The sequence below is a fragment of the Catharus ustulatus genome, chromosome 27 (genome assembly GCF_009819885.2).
Source record: "Catharus ustulatus isolate bCatUst1 chromosome 27, bCatUst1.pri.v2, whole genome shotgun sequence".
NCBI lineage: Eukaryota > Metazoa > Chordata > Aves > Passeriformes > Turdidae > Catharus > Catharus ustulatus.
In genome coordinates this window covers 4,312,058-4,327,486 of record NC_046247.1, presented here as the reverse complement: position 1 = coordinate 4,327,486, position 15,429 = coordinate 4,312,058, and the positions used below count along the sequence as shown (strand labels likewise).

At 45.5% G+C, this 15,429-nt stretch overlaps 1 protein-coding gene across 1 annotated transcript in view; it reads left to right on the top strand.

Annotated features, from left to right (window-relative positions):
• The window catches only part of SLC23A2 (solute carrier family 23 member 2), a 50,948-nt gene that overhangs the window by 28,454 nt on the left and 7,065 nt on the right, over positions 1–15,429 (top strand). Inside the window, exons 5-12 of the mRNA XM_033081037.1 lie at positions 176–333; positions 4,594–4,682; positions 5,649–5,719; positions 6,834–7,015; positions 9,792–9,912; positions 10,487–10,643; positions 12,684–12,831; positions 13,391–13,496. Of these exons, the coding sequence (XP_032936928.1) occupies positions 176–333; positions 4,594–4,682; positions 5,649–5,719; positions 6,834–7,015; positions 9,792–9,912; positions 10,487–10,643; positions 12,684–12,831; positions 13,391–13,496 (1,032 nt within the window). The remainder of the gene's footprint in view (positions 1–175; positions 334–4,593; positions 4,683–5,648; positions 5,720–6,833; positions 7,016–9,791; positions 9,913–10,486; positions 10,644–12,683; positions 12,832–13,390; positions 13,497–15,429) is intronic.

Sequence of the window (15,429 nt, the reverse complement as noted above, 5' to 3'; positions counted from 1 at the left end):
GGCTCATAATCGTGAAATTACTGTAACTAAAACCTGCAGAGTTATTTCTGCATCTTCTTGAAGAAACCCAGTCCAAGATGAATGAATGAATGAATGAATGAATGAATGAATGAATGAATGAATGAATGAATGAATTTGCTGCTGGCTGCAGCTCTAACCCCCCCTGTGCCCCCAGCACTACCTGACGTGTTTCAGCGGGACCATCGCCGTGCCCTTCCTGCTGGCCGATGCCATGTGTGTGGGCTTTGACCAGTGGGCCACCAGCCAGCTCATTGGGACCATCTTCTTCTGCGTGGGCATCACCACCCTGCTGCAGACCACCTTTGGCTGCAGGTGAGACCTGGGGCTGGGGGCTGCCTGGGCATCCTTTGGGATTTACCAGGGTCAGGAGTGTGGGGGATTTCCAGAGGAGAAACACAAATCCACCAGGCTGTAGCAATGTATCTGAACATTCCAGGCCATAATTTGTATTAAGTGCACCATCCAAACTATATTTAGCTGGTTTTGTACATTTTTTAGTTATAAACCATTATTCATAGCAGGTGCACTGGATGAGCCATTTTTAAGTGTTGTGCTGCAGTTGATGAAACTTTCTAGAACTCTTCAACACATAAATTGTGTTAAAGTGGGAGAGAAAAAGCTGAAAACACAATATCAAGATGAAAATGCCAAAATAAAGGTGGGCAGTAATGCTCTAAACTGCAACCAGTCATTTTACCTGCAAGGCTGATGTGAGGTGCATGAACAAGATAAAGCACCAATCAAAAAATTCATGATCACATTAACAGTAGTTTTCAAATTTATAAGAAAATTAAAAGTAAACAATAAATCAACTTCTCCATAATCACACTAATTTACTGTCCAAAAGTCCTTTGTTCCCACACAGGGCAGTTGGGGAAAGCTTTTAGAAAGCTTCTCCCAAAAAAGGTGGATCTGAAATAACACAAGGCATCCCAAGGTGAGAAAATACAGCAAGGAGAGGGGAGAGGGAGAAGGAGGAAACCCAGCAGAAAAGAGAGGGAAGAAGTGTTCCTGGAAGATGAAAAATTCATACACCTTGGTAAACAGGAACTAACTGTGGTGTTTTTATTAATTTCTTGAATGAAATTCTTGGCAATATTTAGGTAGTTGTGAGCAGTCCTACAACAAATTACATTCTTGATCCTGTGAAGGGATTAGCAAGTTAAAAATGCAGGGGAAAATGATGGGGGAAACTCAGTCCATGAAATAATTTAGGTTTATTTGTTACCTGCTCTGAGTTACGGGCAGTGATCATTCCTGCAGTTGTGAACACACACCAAGGGGTGGCCTTGTAGAAATCTGGTGTTGGCAAGAACAGGATGTTGTTTTATTGAGATAAATCTTTAAAAACCTGTGCTCCAGTGTGACCACTGCACACGTTTACCATGCTGTCCTAAACTTTGGGAATAACTAAAACCTGCAGAGTTATTTCTGCATCTTCTTGAATAAACCCAGTCCAGAAGAAAAGTGCATGTTTAACCCTCAGGTGGTTACTGAGCTAATCCTTGAGCCATTCAGTTCAGTTTCAAAACAATATGAGCTGAAATCTTGCCTTCCACTAGAAAATTCTCAACACCTTCCACATTTTTAAAGATTTAGTTAAGAACCAGAATCTTCAGGTGGCTGAGGTGTCTCAGGAGGGTGCAGAAGGCAAACCTGTGGTGGATCAGCTTTTCATCTAAAACATTTCCAGGTATTCCAGGTTTTCCAGTGCACCCTTTGGTGCTATTTGAGCTTGCTTTGGTTCACTTTTTTTTTTGGGGAAAAAAAAAAAAAAAAAACCAACCTTCCCTATATTGTTTTGTCTTAGTGGACTTGGTAGCTCACTCCTCTGTCTTGGGAAGTTCACTGGGATGACAAAACAATAAAGTGAAAATGGTTGAAAAATCAAACTTTCTTTCCCTGGTGTATTTTCTTTCAGTAAAGACTCCCCACAGTAATTTTATTTCCTACCTGGTTGACTCTTTATGCTGCAACCATAAATCCTCATGTACCTTGTCTGGAAATTTGTCATATTTGGGTTTGTTTGTTTAAATTTCCCTAGCCAGTCTTGTTACTGTAGTGAGAGGGATTTTGGGGCTCATTCAGAGAGAATTATTATGGTGCCATCATTTTGAAATTCTCTGTTCTTTCTCTGTAATCCCACCCCTGCCCTCCACCCTGCTGGGATTTTTTTCCCTTTTCATTGGCTTCCATTTGCACTGTACTTATATTTTTATATCCCTCAAGGCCAAACTGTGTTTGGGTCTTAAAATAACTTGTATTTAAGAAGGAAATTTCCACGCTTGGATGTTTTATAACTATTCCCCATGTGATGGGGGGTTTATGTAAGGCTGGGAATAGGATACAGCAGCACAGGCCTCTCAATGAGATTTGCAAGTATTCCTTGGCAAGTCTGTCAACTGCAAAGTATTTCAGCAAATAAAGGTTTCAAAAGGTCAAATTCCATGGTTTAAGGGTCCTTAAAGATGGATTTAGCTCAATTACGGGGCGGAGTTGTGGTCAGTTTGGTACCCAGACCAGTTCTAGGAATTCCAGCTATTCACTGGGTGAACAGTGAGCCCCAGCTCTGGCAGAGGTTCATTAGTGGGTAATTAGTGGCACTGAGACCATCAAATAGAGCTTTAATCCATGCAGGGTGGCAGTGCTGGTGCTGTCACTGCACTGGCTCAGCTTCCTCACATCTGTGGGACATGTGAACATAATGAGACATTTCCAGATGCCTTTTGCTGCAGAAAAAACTCCTGTCTTCACAAGGGCCAGTGCCAAAATGGAGCAGCTCGATGATTTAGATGTGAAATTTAAATGAGCTTTGGTACTTGAAGCTTTTGGTGCTTTAGCTGGCTGGCATTGAGTGGCTGCCTTCAAATCTGGAAGTCACATTCCAAACTGCAGCTGTCACTTGAGAAAGAGACAGATCCTGGTGACTGATTTGGAGCAATTTGTTTAAAAAATTGTAAAAATTAAATTACTTTTTTTTTTGTCTGCCTTAGGAAAAAAAAAACACTATTTTGAGTCTTTTGGGAGTTGTCTCAGTTAGAGAGAGTAACAGGTAACAGTTGAGGACGTGCTGAGATGTGATTTTCCATCAGTGTGCTGGTGTTTATTGGGATACAGAAAAACCCAAGCTGGCAGCAGTGACCTCAGCACTGGAGAATGTGTTTGCAGTGTGTGTTTACCAAACCTCTGAGGGGCTGTGTAGGTGGGATGGAGCAGTAGCAGCTTGTTCCAGGTATTGCAGACCTGCCATGGGCACCAGCTTTGCTTAATGAGCCTGGCAGAATGGGCTGACTCATTCCCTGAGCCACCAGCCCTGACTTCCTGGAGATAAAGCTGGGATTTGTGCTTGAAGGAACTCCCAGTGGGAGTTATGTCCAGCCAGCCATGCTTGGATGGCTCATGGAGTTTATGAAGTTTGAGTTTTTAATGGAGTTTTCAGCATTTGGTGGGTTTGAAATTGCCCATGGCCCAAACTGCTCCAACTCCTGCCTGTGAACTTCTCATCTCCCACTAATAACATGCCTCTGGTTTGATCTTCCCTGTGCTCAGTGTACACTACTTTCCCCCCACACTTCTCCTCCTTTGAGCATTTGCTGATCTCTACCTGAACCTGAGCAGCTCTTTTTCCTGCCCTGGTGTTTGCCCTGCCTTCCAGGTGCTGTAAAACAGCCCCTGAGCAATTTCCTGTCACACCTTGGGGTCTCCTGTTAAAGGGAATCTCATGGCAATGTCAATATTTGTAGAACAGTTCCAAGTGCATCTGGAGTTAAGTAACATTGGGAGATTTGTTACACAAGGTATGGTGAGGTCAGTGAATTCTGTGGGTAGATCCTCTTCAGATCCTGAAATCTTTTGGGAAGTATAAACATCAATGCTAAGAATGTCATCTTGAAATTCTTGTGGTGTTTGTATTTATTGGTGGCAACCACTTGGAACATCTAATCTACTCCCATCAACCCAGCAGTTATTGACACATTGTACTTAAAAATGAGTGTACTTGGAGTCATGCAGAGGGAAGGGATGGAGCCTGCAGGCTGCAGCTTCAGAGAGGTGGGATGGTGAAAACTGCAGCTTCACAGAAGAGCTGGGATGGTGAAAGCTGCACGTTCACAGAGCTGGGGTGGTGAAAGCTGCACATTCAGAGAACTGGGATGGCAAAAGCTGCACATTCAGAGAACTGGGATGGTGAAAGCTGCACATTCAGAGAGCTGGGGTGGTGAAAGCTGCACATTCAGAGAGCTGGGATGGTGAAAGCTGCACATTCAGAGAGCTGGGATGGTGAAAGCTGCACATTCAGCACCCTGGTCCCCAGCTCAGTGTCCATCTGTGTCCCTGTGCTGCTGAGCCACAGCCTGCCTGCAGTGCCTGGCCCCTGCAGTTACCTGGCTGATAACTTCAGGCAGCTGCTGTGGTTTCTTTGGCTTGTGAAGTCTTTCTGTTTCTCTGATGGGGTTTGGGTTTTTTTGGTGAGAAATCCTCCTATTTTCCAGTTTTATAACTCAGTAGAAGTTGAGCCACTCCACTGCATTCACCCCATAGAATGTCACCATTTCTCCTCTCCCTTTCCACCAGGTTACCCCTGTTCCAAGCCAGTGCTTTTGCATTCTTAGCACCTGCCAGAGCAATTCTCTCTCTGGAGAAGTGGAAGTGCAATAACACAGGTAATTGTTGTTTATCCTTGTTCAGGTTTAAGTGACAAATGGCCCAGCTGCCAGAGCTTCTGATGTAAAACCTGGGAGTCATGAGCAGAGAATATGGGAAACCTGTCTTTTTACAGTGTTAAAATACTGTGCCACAAAAGAAGATTGCTGAAAATGTCCTTGTGCAGTTCTGGTTTTGGGGATTTTTAAAATATAAAATTGTTGACAAAAGAAATGTAAACGTGACATGAAGTAATTCTTGTGTTTCATTTACATTCTGTAAATGTTCCTTCCCATAATGTTCCAAATATTTGGAAATAGTGAGTCCAACTTGAATTGCTTTGATGTGAGTAGGAGGGAGTTTGAGCAATGTACAGCATCACCTCCAGACCAGGATTTTCCCCTGTTTAATTCATACCTGACAGGTTTTGACAAGATTTGGATGTTCTTTTTCACTCTTGCTCTGTCATCATCCTGGGAGGTTTGAAGTTCAGAGGGAGAAGATTGTGGTTGGGATGGGAGCATTTGCTTTAGATTGGACTGGAAGGTGGAAATGGCTCTGGCAGTTTTTTGAGGTGCTGAATTCAGTGCTGAGGCTGTCTGATAACCCTGGGTGGGTAGCAAAGCAATTTTCCCCACAACTCCAGATTTTCAAGAAGAATTTTACTGCATCTTCCCCCTGAACCCTTTCACCTCCAAAGGTGCCATGGGGTCAGCTCATTCAGTGAGTGACCTCAGCTGGGGAACAGCTGGAACTTTCTGGCTGCAGGTCAGGGTGTTTTCCCCCTTTGGAGCAGAGGGTGAGGGGAGGGGTGGCTCTTGGGGAAGGTGAGCCTGGTGTCACTTCATTTGTAGCAGAATTTGCTCCCTGTGTGAATTGGGGCTCAGACACAGCGTGAGGAGGGATTTGTTTTGTGTGGAGTGTGGCAGAGTGCCTGGGGAAGAAATAAATCAATAAATGCTTGTGTTTCTTCTCCCTTTTGCAAGATGTAACAGTTACCAATGGAACAGCAGAGCTGCTGCACACGGAGCACATCTGGTACCCCCGGATACGAGAGGTAATGTGGGAGTTGCCTTTTGCTGTCACTCTCTCCAGTTCCAGTTAAGTTTCTCACTTAATCATCTGTGTGTTCTTGTCTTTAAGTTGGTAATTTCTTGTTTCACTGCGATCTCCATTTGAATATATCCCTTTACTCATTTCATGGAAGTCTTCATCTTTTCCACCTGTTCATTGCTGGACAGCAAATACCAGGAGTTAGTTACCACATTCCAAAAGATGTGCAGTGAAATGCTCGAGTGAGATGAAAACTCTTCCTGTAACTTTGATTTGTGCTCGCTGGCAGCAGTTCAGCTGCTGCCAGGCCTCTTGCCTGCTGTCCTTGTGCAGTGGGGCTGGCCTCTGGAAGGTGAATCTGCAGTTAGGAAATCTGGTTCATTCCCAAGTGTCTTAAGTGATAAGAGAGACTTGTGAAATACCTGGAGCTCCTTCTCCACTCACAGCACTGCAGTGTGAAGTCATGGTGCCCTGCAGGGCAGGCTGAGGGCTGTGCCATGCCAGGGTGGCAGGTAGAGTAGTCCAAATGAAGGCGTGTGTCATGGAATTGATCTCCCATCCCGTTGCTTTGGGCTGCCAACTTTTTCTTAATTAAAAACAACCCCTCTCTCTTCCCCATGTTCAAACCATAGCTACATCCTGCCAAGAGCCCTGCAGCCAAGAGGGCTGACAGTCTCCTGAGACCACAACGCTGCTCTAATCCAGCTTCTAAGGAGCACTTGTGACCAATGCAGCACACACTCTGCCCCTAGGAGCTAGGAGCATCACCTCGTGGCGCACCAACCCTTGCCGTTCGATCTGAGAGCTTAAAGGTTAGCCTGGACCCCAGGTCTCCTGTCTGACAGTGTGATGTGCTTTCCACACAGCTTCCAGACTGGCCCACTGGTCTGTTGTGTAATAGTTTTGTGGAGAAAACCATAAGTGTTATGCTTAAAGCAATAAGTCACTTAAACATAATGAGCTGTTTTATGACGAAAAAAAAAAAAAAAAATTGCTGAGTTCTTCTGTGTCACTGAATTCTTTTAACTGCAGTTTGTAATCCAGAGCAGAAAAACAAACGGTTTGGCTTTGCCTGTCAGATGGCACTGAGCTGCCTCTCTGCCCTGTTGTGTGTTCAGATCCAAGGTGCCATCATCATGTCCTCGCTGATCGAGGTGGTGATCGGGCTGCTGGGGCTGCCCGGGGCTCTGCTGCGCTACATCGGCCCCCTGACCATCACCCCCACCGTGGCCCTCATCGGCCTCTCGGGCTTCCAGGCTGCAGGGGAGCGAGCTGGCAAGCACTGGGGCATCGCCATGCTGTGAGTACCCCTGGGGTGCTGCTGGGCAGGCACAGCTTTGGGGTGCTGGGGAAATGTGTTTTCTCCACGTGCTGCCAATGTGGAGAAACACTGTGAGCAGGAATGGGGTAAGGTGTGCTGGAAGTGTGGGAATAAGGACAGCAGCAGTTCAGGGGAGTTGCCTGGATAAGCTTTTCCCTGGGAAGAAATCTTTCCCTGGGAGGGAGGGTGGGGAGGCCCCAGAGCAGCTGTGGGTCTGTGGAAGTGCCCAAGGCCAGGTTGGACAGAGCTTGGAGCAGCCTGGGATAGTGGAAGGTGTCCCTGCCCATGGCTCCTCCGTGGGTCTGGATGGGCTTTAAGGTTCCTTCCAACCCAAGCCATCCCATGCTAATGTGAACTTGAGGAGAGGGGAAAGGACAGTGGCCATAAATGAAATGTGGAGAGCAGAATTTTATAAAGCAGGAGTTGATCTGGGAGCCATTGGCCAGGTGGAGTTCAGTACTGTAGAAAAGATTAGAGAGATGAAATGCAGTGAACAATTTGTATTTCTGGACTGGCATTGCCTGTTTCCTCTCCTGCAGCAGCAGGTAAATATCACTGCTGGTGCTGGTCCCTCTACCATTGGTACTGATTTGCTTACCCTTTCCAAGAGAAATTCATTTGGGTGATGACAGAGGGCACAAGTGTTGCCATAAACACCACCAGTGGCTGAGCCATGAGCAGAGAGATCCTGTCCAGGGGACAACAAGGCTTTTAGAGGGAGTGTCAGGGAATGTGTGTGCCATCAGCTGTAGGGGCCAGGGAAATGAAAGAATGAAAAAGAATAAGTGAGGGAAATGAGACAAAGAGAAGACAAAAGCTCCCTGTGTGGGTAAGCAGCCAAATAGGGCTGGAAACCCCATTTTAGGGAGAAAAGGGTGAAGCAGTTCCAGTGTTCCATGTGCAGCAGCCGACTGTGCTGGCTCTGGGAGCAGGAGGAATGCCTTGATGAGATCAGATTGTGATCTCACTAATCTGTTTGCACAGTGCTTTGAACATGTAAAGTATTCTGTAAGTGCAGCTTATGATTAAAAGGGCTCTTTAATTCTCTTTTATCTTGGATGTTGGCATCATGAGTATTTTGGTGATTCTATTCTATTAAGCAGCTGATCCAAAGGAACGTTTTATTTGCCTGTAAAACAAATTCTGTGCAAGTTGGGACTAACATTAAGTGAATCAAGCAGATCTTTGAATTGGACATGGAAACATGTAATTAAAGTTGACATTTTTGTAGATGAAAAAAAAAATCAATTCAGGAGCGGGATTCAAATACCACCTAGTCAATAAAGTGTTTGTGGCTTCTGCCATGTGAAAATGTGCACTGGATTGTTGGGGAGCCACTCAAAAGTGACTCTGAGATGAGATCAAGGTCGTGGATTTCTCCTTGGCCCTGCAGGATCAGCTGTGGCAGAGCTGGAGGTGTCTTTCGTGGACAGGATTCCCAATTTCCCTCTTTCCTGACCTGACTTGTTCCATTGGTGCTTTATTTATGAGACACTTTGCATTGTGGTTTGTAAAAAGGGGAATTATTCCTGAGTTAGGCTTTGCCTGTTTATCCAAATTTTCCTTGGGCATTCAAAGATTTGGTGCTGTTTCACAGCCCCTCTGCATTGCAGCCAATAGAAAATTCATTGCAATAGTAGAATATTGGATTTTTTTTTTTTTTTACAACTCTGTACTAAATAAAATCCAAAGCTCCCTGTCCTCAGAGCTGGTGAGGGAGTGGAGCCCATCTTCCCATGGTGGATTTTGGGGAAGATTCTGGGGTTTCCTGCATGGAAAATGAGTGCCTTTTGCTTTTCTCCTGGAGTGCTGAGGGCTTTAAATGCCCCTCCTTGTTCCTGAAGACTGAGGCAGAGGAAAACTGGTTTGTGTCTGATGTGGGGCAGAAGAGGGAGAGAGGCTGAAAATCCTTTTTATTTTTCAAGTCAGCTGATAAAAACATAATCTCAGATTTCAGCAGAGCTTTGTCTCTTCAGACAGCTCCAATCTTTGGGAGGCCCTTTCAGAGCAGAGCTGGCTTGGCTTGTTCAGAATTGAGCAATGTGCTCTGGCTTGTGATTTTTCAGTGCAGTGGGGGCTTATTTTAGCTATAAAAATTAATTTTTAATGTCTAGAGGAGCTTGGCAGTTTCCCTGGGGGGTAATGCATAATAATTGACACATCTAATACTGATGAACTGCACTTGCAGTAAATCTTGGGGGTTTGCTGCATTCTGCTTCATTTGCAGCTATTCAGTGAAAGATTCTTAATGAAAAAAAAATTAATCCTAAGAACAGAAAAATTTCCCTGATAGAAATATTTCAAGTGCTTTGGAGTTTCATGCAAATTTTGAAATGTAAAAATTACATTTTTGCATGTATACAGGCCTTCAGTTTTTCTGTTTGTTCACAGTTGCTGGCAGCAAGTTCTGTGCTTTACAGAGCAACCCTGGATCACAGGTGGAGTCTGGGAGGAAAGAAGGGGCAGCACAGGAATTTTAACTGAAAACCTCCCTTCAGTCTGGGCCTGTTCCTGATTCATTTTATCTGCCTGCAGCTGCTGAGTTTTGCAGCACTTTAGAATTCAAATTCTGTTTTGGCATTTGAGGAATAATAATTTTAATAATTTTACTGCCTTGTCTTCTGCTTAAATTGAAAATCTGCATTTATGTTCTGCATCTGAAGGGTCTGAAGAGGTTTGTGCTGAGAAGAATTGATCATATATTGGTGCTAATTACATTTCTCTTCTTGTCCCACCCTCCTCCTTTTTTCCTCAGGACTATTTTCCTAGTATTGTTGTTTTCTCAGTATGCCAGAAATGTCAAATTTCCCTTGCCCATTTATAAATCCAAGAAAGGATGGACAGCATATAGGCTGCAACTTTTCAAGATGTTCCCTGTAAGTTGTTGAACTTGTTCTTCCTTGTGGGGGAAAAAAAAAAAATCATTTCTGTTTTGGGGAGCGGGGGTTGATTTTCCTTAACAATAGAAAACTCACAAAGATGAGATCAAAGCTTGAATGGATTTATTGAAATGTAATGGCTTGTTGGCCATAATATTCTGATTTTGTGGCCACTGGTGTCTGCTCTGCTGAGGAACTGTTGCAGTGATGGAGGCCCAGGAGGGGAGGGATGTTTGTGCACACAGAGAACCCAGACTGAGCCCTCAGAGCTGATACCTGACCCTGACCATCTCCTTTTACCTAAACTCCTCTACCCCTGCTGAAAGGCTGCTCTATTCCTCTGGTAAAACTGAGACTAATTCCCTAGTTTGTTCAAGTGCCCATCTGGAGACTTAAGGAGAGAAGGAGCTTGCTCTGATTGCCAGGATTTTGTGGGAGCACCTTCCTGGGGCAGGGGGCGCGCCCTGCAGCTCTGCTGTGGGATTTGCTGCTCTCTCAGACTCACAGCCCTGCTGCACATCCCCAGTGAGCACTCAGAGTTCCTTTATCCTTCTCTGCTCCTCTCCCCCAGATCATCCTGGCCATCCTGGTGTCGTGGCTGCTGTGCTTCATCTTCACAGTGACAGACGTGTTCCCCCCGGACAGCTCCAAGTACGGCTTCTACGCGCGCACGGACGCGCGCCGGGGCGTGCTGCTGGTGGCCCCCTGGTTCAAGGTGCCCTACCCCTGTAAGTGTGCCTGCTCCCCAGCAGCCCAGCACTGCCTCTCCTCTTGTTCCAGAAGCTCTGCTGGCTCTCTCTCACTGGTGGTGGATGGTGCACCCTGTGAGTGTCCCAGGCCAGGCTGGAAGGGCTCAGAGCAGCCTGGGGCAGTGCAGGGGGTCTCTGCTCATGGCAGGGGTGGGGCTGTCCCAGTCCAAACCATTGCACAGTTCTAACACACACCACTCAGTTTTCAGTTGCTACCTTAAGGTCTCATCCAAGGAAGGCTGAGGTTCTGGAACTGCAGTTTGCAGGATTTATGTGGGTGACTCCTCTGATAACAAGTGATTGTATCTATAACGTGGAAATCCAAGGACTGGCTGATTTATCTGTCCTTGGCAATCCTATTGATGTTATACAATGCCAGGGACAGGTTTTTACAGCTCTGTTGACTCTCCTTGTGTCAAGAATCACTTTTGTGGGAAGTTTCTCCCAGCTTACTGCACTTCCCTGCCCCAAACACACCCATTCCTGAACGAGCACAACTTTTACTGGCATAAAAGTGCCCTGACTTGCCAAGGCAGTGCTGGAACAGGCAAGTCAGAGAATGCCAGGCCCTGCTTATCAGAAAGCAATGAAATTATTTACAAGAGAGCACCAAACACTTTACACAACCTTTTGGATGCATTTTTATGTTGGCCAGCTCTAAGTTGAAAGCTGGTAAAGGCTGAGTTTATGGCATGAGATTGCACAATTGTTCACCCTTCAGAAATTAACGGGGTAATTAGGGAATAATATTCTTTTAGAATAGAATTACAGGAATTACCAGCTATGCCACCACACTATGATGAGGCAGCTTCATTGTGTTTTTCCTTACACTTTGGTTCTTAAAAGAAACCACTTCTAAAGCAGCAGATGAAGAATAGAAGCTTTTGGGAAAGAAGAGGAGGAAAACTTCCCCACCCTGATCAGCTCTTTCATATTTGTGAGGTTCATTCACTCTTGTGTGACTGAAGATCCCTTTGTTGCAGGAGGCTCATCTATTTCAAAGAGATAAAAGCATCAAGGCAATTGCTGTGGAAAACCTGCCAGGCTTTTCTGCAGGCTTAAATTAATCTTGTTTTCTCTACTACAAAAATGTGGAGCTGGGAGGTGTTTGTGCAGTGATCAGAGCTGGTTGTTGCCATTCTCTTTGGTAGACTAAACTTGTGACCAAAGTGAGTTTTTGGAGCAATAATAATTAAGTGGCATTTGCCTCACTGGCCACAATTGTTTTCTCACATGCTGTAGCTCTAATTCCTGATTCCTGAACAGGAGGAATTTTTTTTTAGTGGGGTTTTATGGTTCTCTGGGATTTTTCCAAGTGTGATCAAAGCAGTTGGTTTGGCGGTTTTTCCTTTGCTCTTTTCATCTCCTTGAACTTGCCAGACTGTGTTAGAGTGAAGGGAGTTTGTTGTTTCCATCAAAGATAAATAAACAGTGCCCAGGGCTGTGCTGGGCACTGGGGAGGCCCCATCTCAATCCCAGGGTCAGTTCTGGCCCCTCAGAACAAGGACATGGAGGGGGTGGGGTGTGTCCAGGGAAGGGAACAGAGCTGGGCAAGGGTCTGGAGCCCAGGAGCAGCTGAAGGAGCTGGGAAGGGGCTCAGCATGGAGAGAAGGAGCCTCAGGGGGGACCTTGTGGCTCTGCACAACTCCCTGACAGGAGGGGACAGCCAGGTGGGATTTGGGATCTTGTCCTAGGCAACAAGGACAGGAGGAGAGGGAACGGCCTCAGGCTGTGCCAGGGGAGGTTCTGGTTGGATGTTGGAGAACATTTTTTTCCCAGAAGGATTGCCAGCCCTGGAACAGGGGTGGAATCCCCATCCCTGAGGATATTTAGCAGCAGTGTGGAGGGCTGGGGACAGGGTCAGTGGTGGCTGGGCAGAGCTGGGGGAACAGCGGGACTCAATGATCCTAAAAAGATCCTAAAACCCAAACCATTCCACAATTCCATCAGGTTTCAGTTTGTTTGATACCCAGGCTGTTTCCTGGAGCAGGAGAGGTTTCAGTTTTCTTCTCTTCACAGTTCAGTGGGGGCTGCCAACCATCTCTGCTGCGGGGGTGATCGGGATGCTGAGCGCCGTCGTCGCCAGCATCATCGAGTCCATCGGGGATTACTACGCCTGTGCCAGGCTGTCCTGTGCTCCTCCTCCACCCATCCATGCCATCAACAGGTTGGTCCAAACCACAAATACTTCCAGTGGCTCAGGCTGGTTGGGTTTTCACTGTTTTTCCCCCATTGGGATAAGACAGGAATGTGCTGTGAGATTAAATGTTGCAGTTTGGTCAAATGCAAAGGCCACAGATCTGAAATCCAGGATGGAGCTGTCATCTCTTGGGTTGTTGTGTTACACATGGAGGATTTGGGTCCCAGTCCTATTCCTGCTGGAATCTGTGGAAGTTAGTAACACAATTTCCATAGGGATAGAACTCTGAACTGGTTCTGGAATTGGGGTTGTCAAAATCACCTAGAGTGCAGTTCAGAAACAAAGAGAGCTCTGAAGTTCTAAGTGAATTTTTTATATAATTTTTATATAATTTCCTCAGTTTAGGAAATAGAACTCCAATGTGTTTTCCAAGTGTATTAGAGCTTGAAACATGAATTACAATAATTCCATGATGGAACAGATGCCCCAGTGGTATTCAGCCATGAAACACCCTCCCAGTGAATCTGTGCCCTCCAAAATAATCACTGTATCAATGTGACTCTTGTGTTCTGTTTGGGATTTTCAGGGGGATTTTCATCGAGGGTCTCTCCTGTGTTCTGGATGGAGTGTTTGGGACAGGGAATGGATCCACCTCTTCCAGCCCCAACATTGGGGTCCTGGGCATCACAAAGGTGAAGTGCTTTGCTGTGAGCCCTCAGGGGCTCAAGTGTTCCTTATGCTCACAATCCTCTTCCAGGAGCCCATTCTGCTCCAGACTTCCCAGATCATTCTGAGTGTACCTGACTGTCTGTACCAGCTCTTATCTGAGAAATGCATGGTTGTACATCAGGACCTCAAAAATCCTTTTATTCAGATAGAATCCACATAAAGTAGATGCTGCTGCATAAACTGTCTCTTGGAAGCCCAGGCAGCATTCCAGGGCTCTGGGATGGTTTGAGTTGAGGCATAAACGCTGCAAACTCTGTAGAAATTGGTGCTTTTTGGGTATCTTTGCTCTGAAAGCATCAGTAGGAAGTGACTTTTTAATGCCTCAAACACAGTAAAATGCAATGTAAAGTGCTTGGGCTTTGTCTGTGTCTGTACTGGGACATTGCACTGGCACAGGGGCTGCATTCAGAGTCATGTCAGAGTTAAATGTACCCTGGATGTTTGGGTTTAAGGCTTAGGGGTTTACGTATTTCTCCTGACGTTGCTCAACAAAATGTGTGAGTGCTTGAGGAATTCCTTTGCTCATGTGTGGGGCTGGATCTGTGCCTGGATGAGCTGAGAGGCCTTGGACTGCAGAGATCTGCCTGATATTGTTAATTTAACCTTGGTAAGAAATTGCAGCAGCATCATTGTGTGCTTTAGCATAAGAGTAACATAATTTGTTATTTTTTATTTATTATATAATAACATCTTGTTGGGTGTTTGACATGGGGACCATAAATCCTTTGTGCAGGGACAGAAAATGTGTGTAACTCATCCCTCATATAAATGATAGACTTGTCCTCAGCCATTCCTTCTGCTGCACAAAGGGAGATTCTGCTGGGTTCAGGGTGCAATTCAGCATTAACAGCACCATCTGCTGTCTGTACCAGTCACCATCCAGCTGCCCATGGAAATCTTCTAGGAGGAGTTTTGGTCAGGAAAAAATCCTTAAAGAAGGGTTTATTCTGTTCTGCTCCCTTTCTATTGTTACTTCATGGGATTGAGATGAATTAACAGCACTTTTTTTTAATGAACAGCCCACAGAAATGAGTGTGCATTTCATGCTGGAGCAGTTGAAGGCTGGAGTGGCAGCTGTGGCAGGGAGTGGAGCTGCCTGGAATGGCCCAGCTGGGTCCCTCTGCAGCAGGCTTTGCTCTTGTTCCCCTGCCTGTACATTCATTCCCCAAAACCCAACAGTTTTTCAGCTTCAGATAGAATTTTGGCACAGAGGTGCTCTGCTTTTGATATGGGAAGGGAAATCTTCAGTGCTGCTGATCCCAGGGCATTTCCCTCCCTTGAAATTGGTGTATAATTACACTTAGAATTTAAATGGAGGTGCTGCAAGGTCTTTGAGCCAGTGTGTATTTTACTTGATGAGAGGAAGATCAATTAACTCTGATTAGTTGGGGCTAAAGCAGCTCTTGCCATAGTGGTGATGCTGAAATGGAGGCACCAGGTACAATTTTATGCACTTAGAATAATCACTGTAAGTGTGTGTGCTGGGAATAAATACAGAGCCTGAGCTAAATGCTGCCTGGGATGTTTTCAGTAGCTTTCCAGAGGAGCTTAATTTGTTTGCATAAATAAATGTCACTATCATGAAAGTTTTCAAAGAATTTGCCTGTTTCTGGCAGGAAGAGAATCGCAGGGCAAGATCTCAGTGGCCCTGCAGAAATTACTATCTTTATAAAGAGTAGAGAAAGGTGCCAGCTAAATTCTGTTGTAATTCCACTTCATGGTGTAGCTTCTGTTTGCAGGGAGAGAAGCTCACCTGGAGCTCAGCAGTGAGGAATGTGGGGGAAGGAAGAATTTTGCCCCTCCTCAGGCCTGTTGGATCTGTTGTTTCTCATTTCACTCATTTAGCTCAGTCACACGTGATGAACAAATGAATATTTCCTTTTTGAACTCTCATGC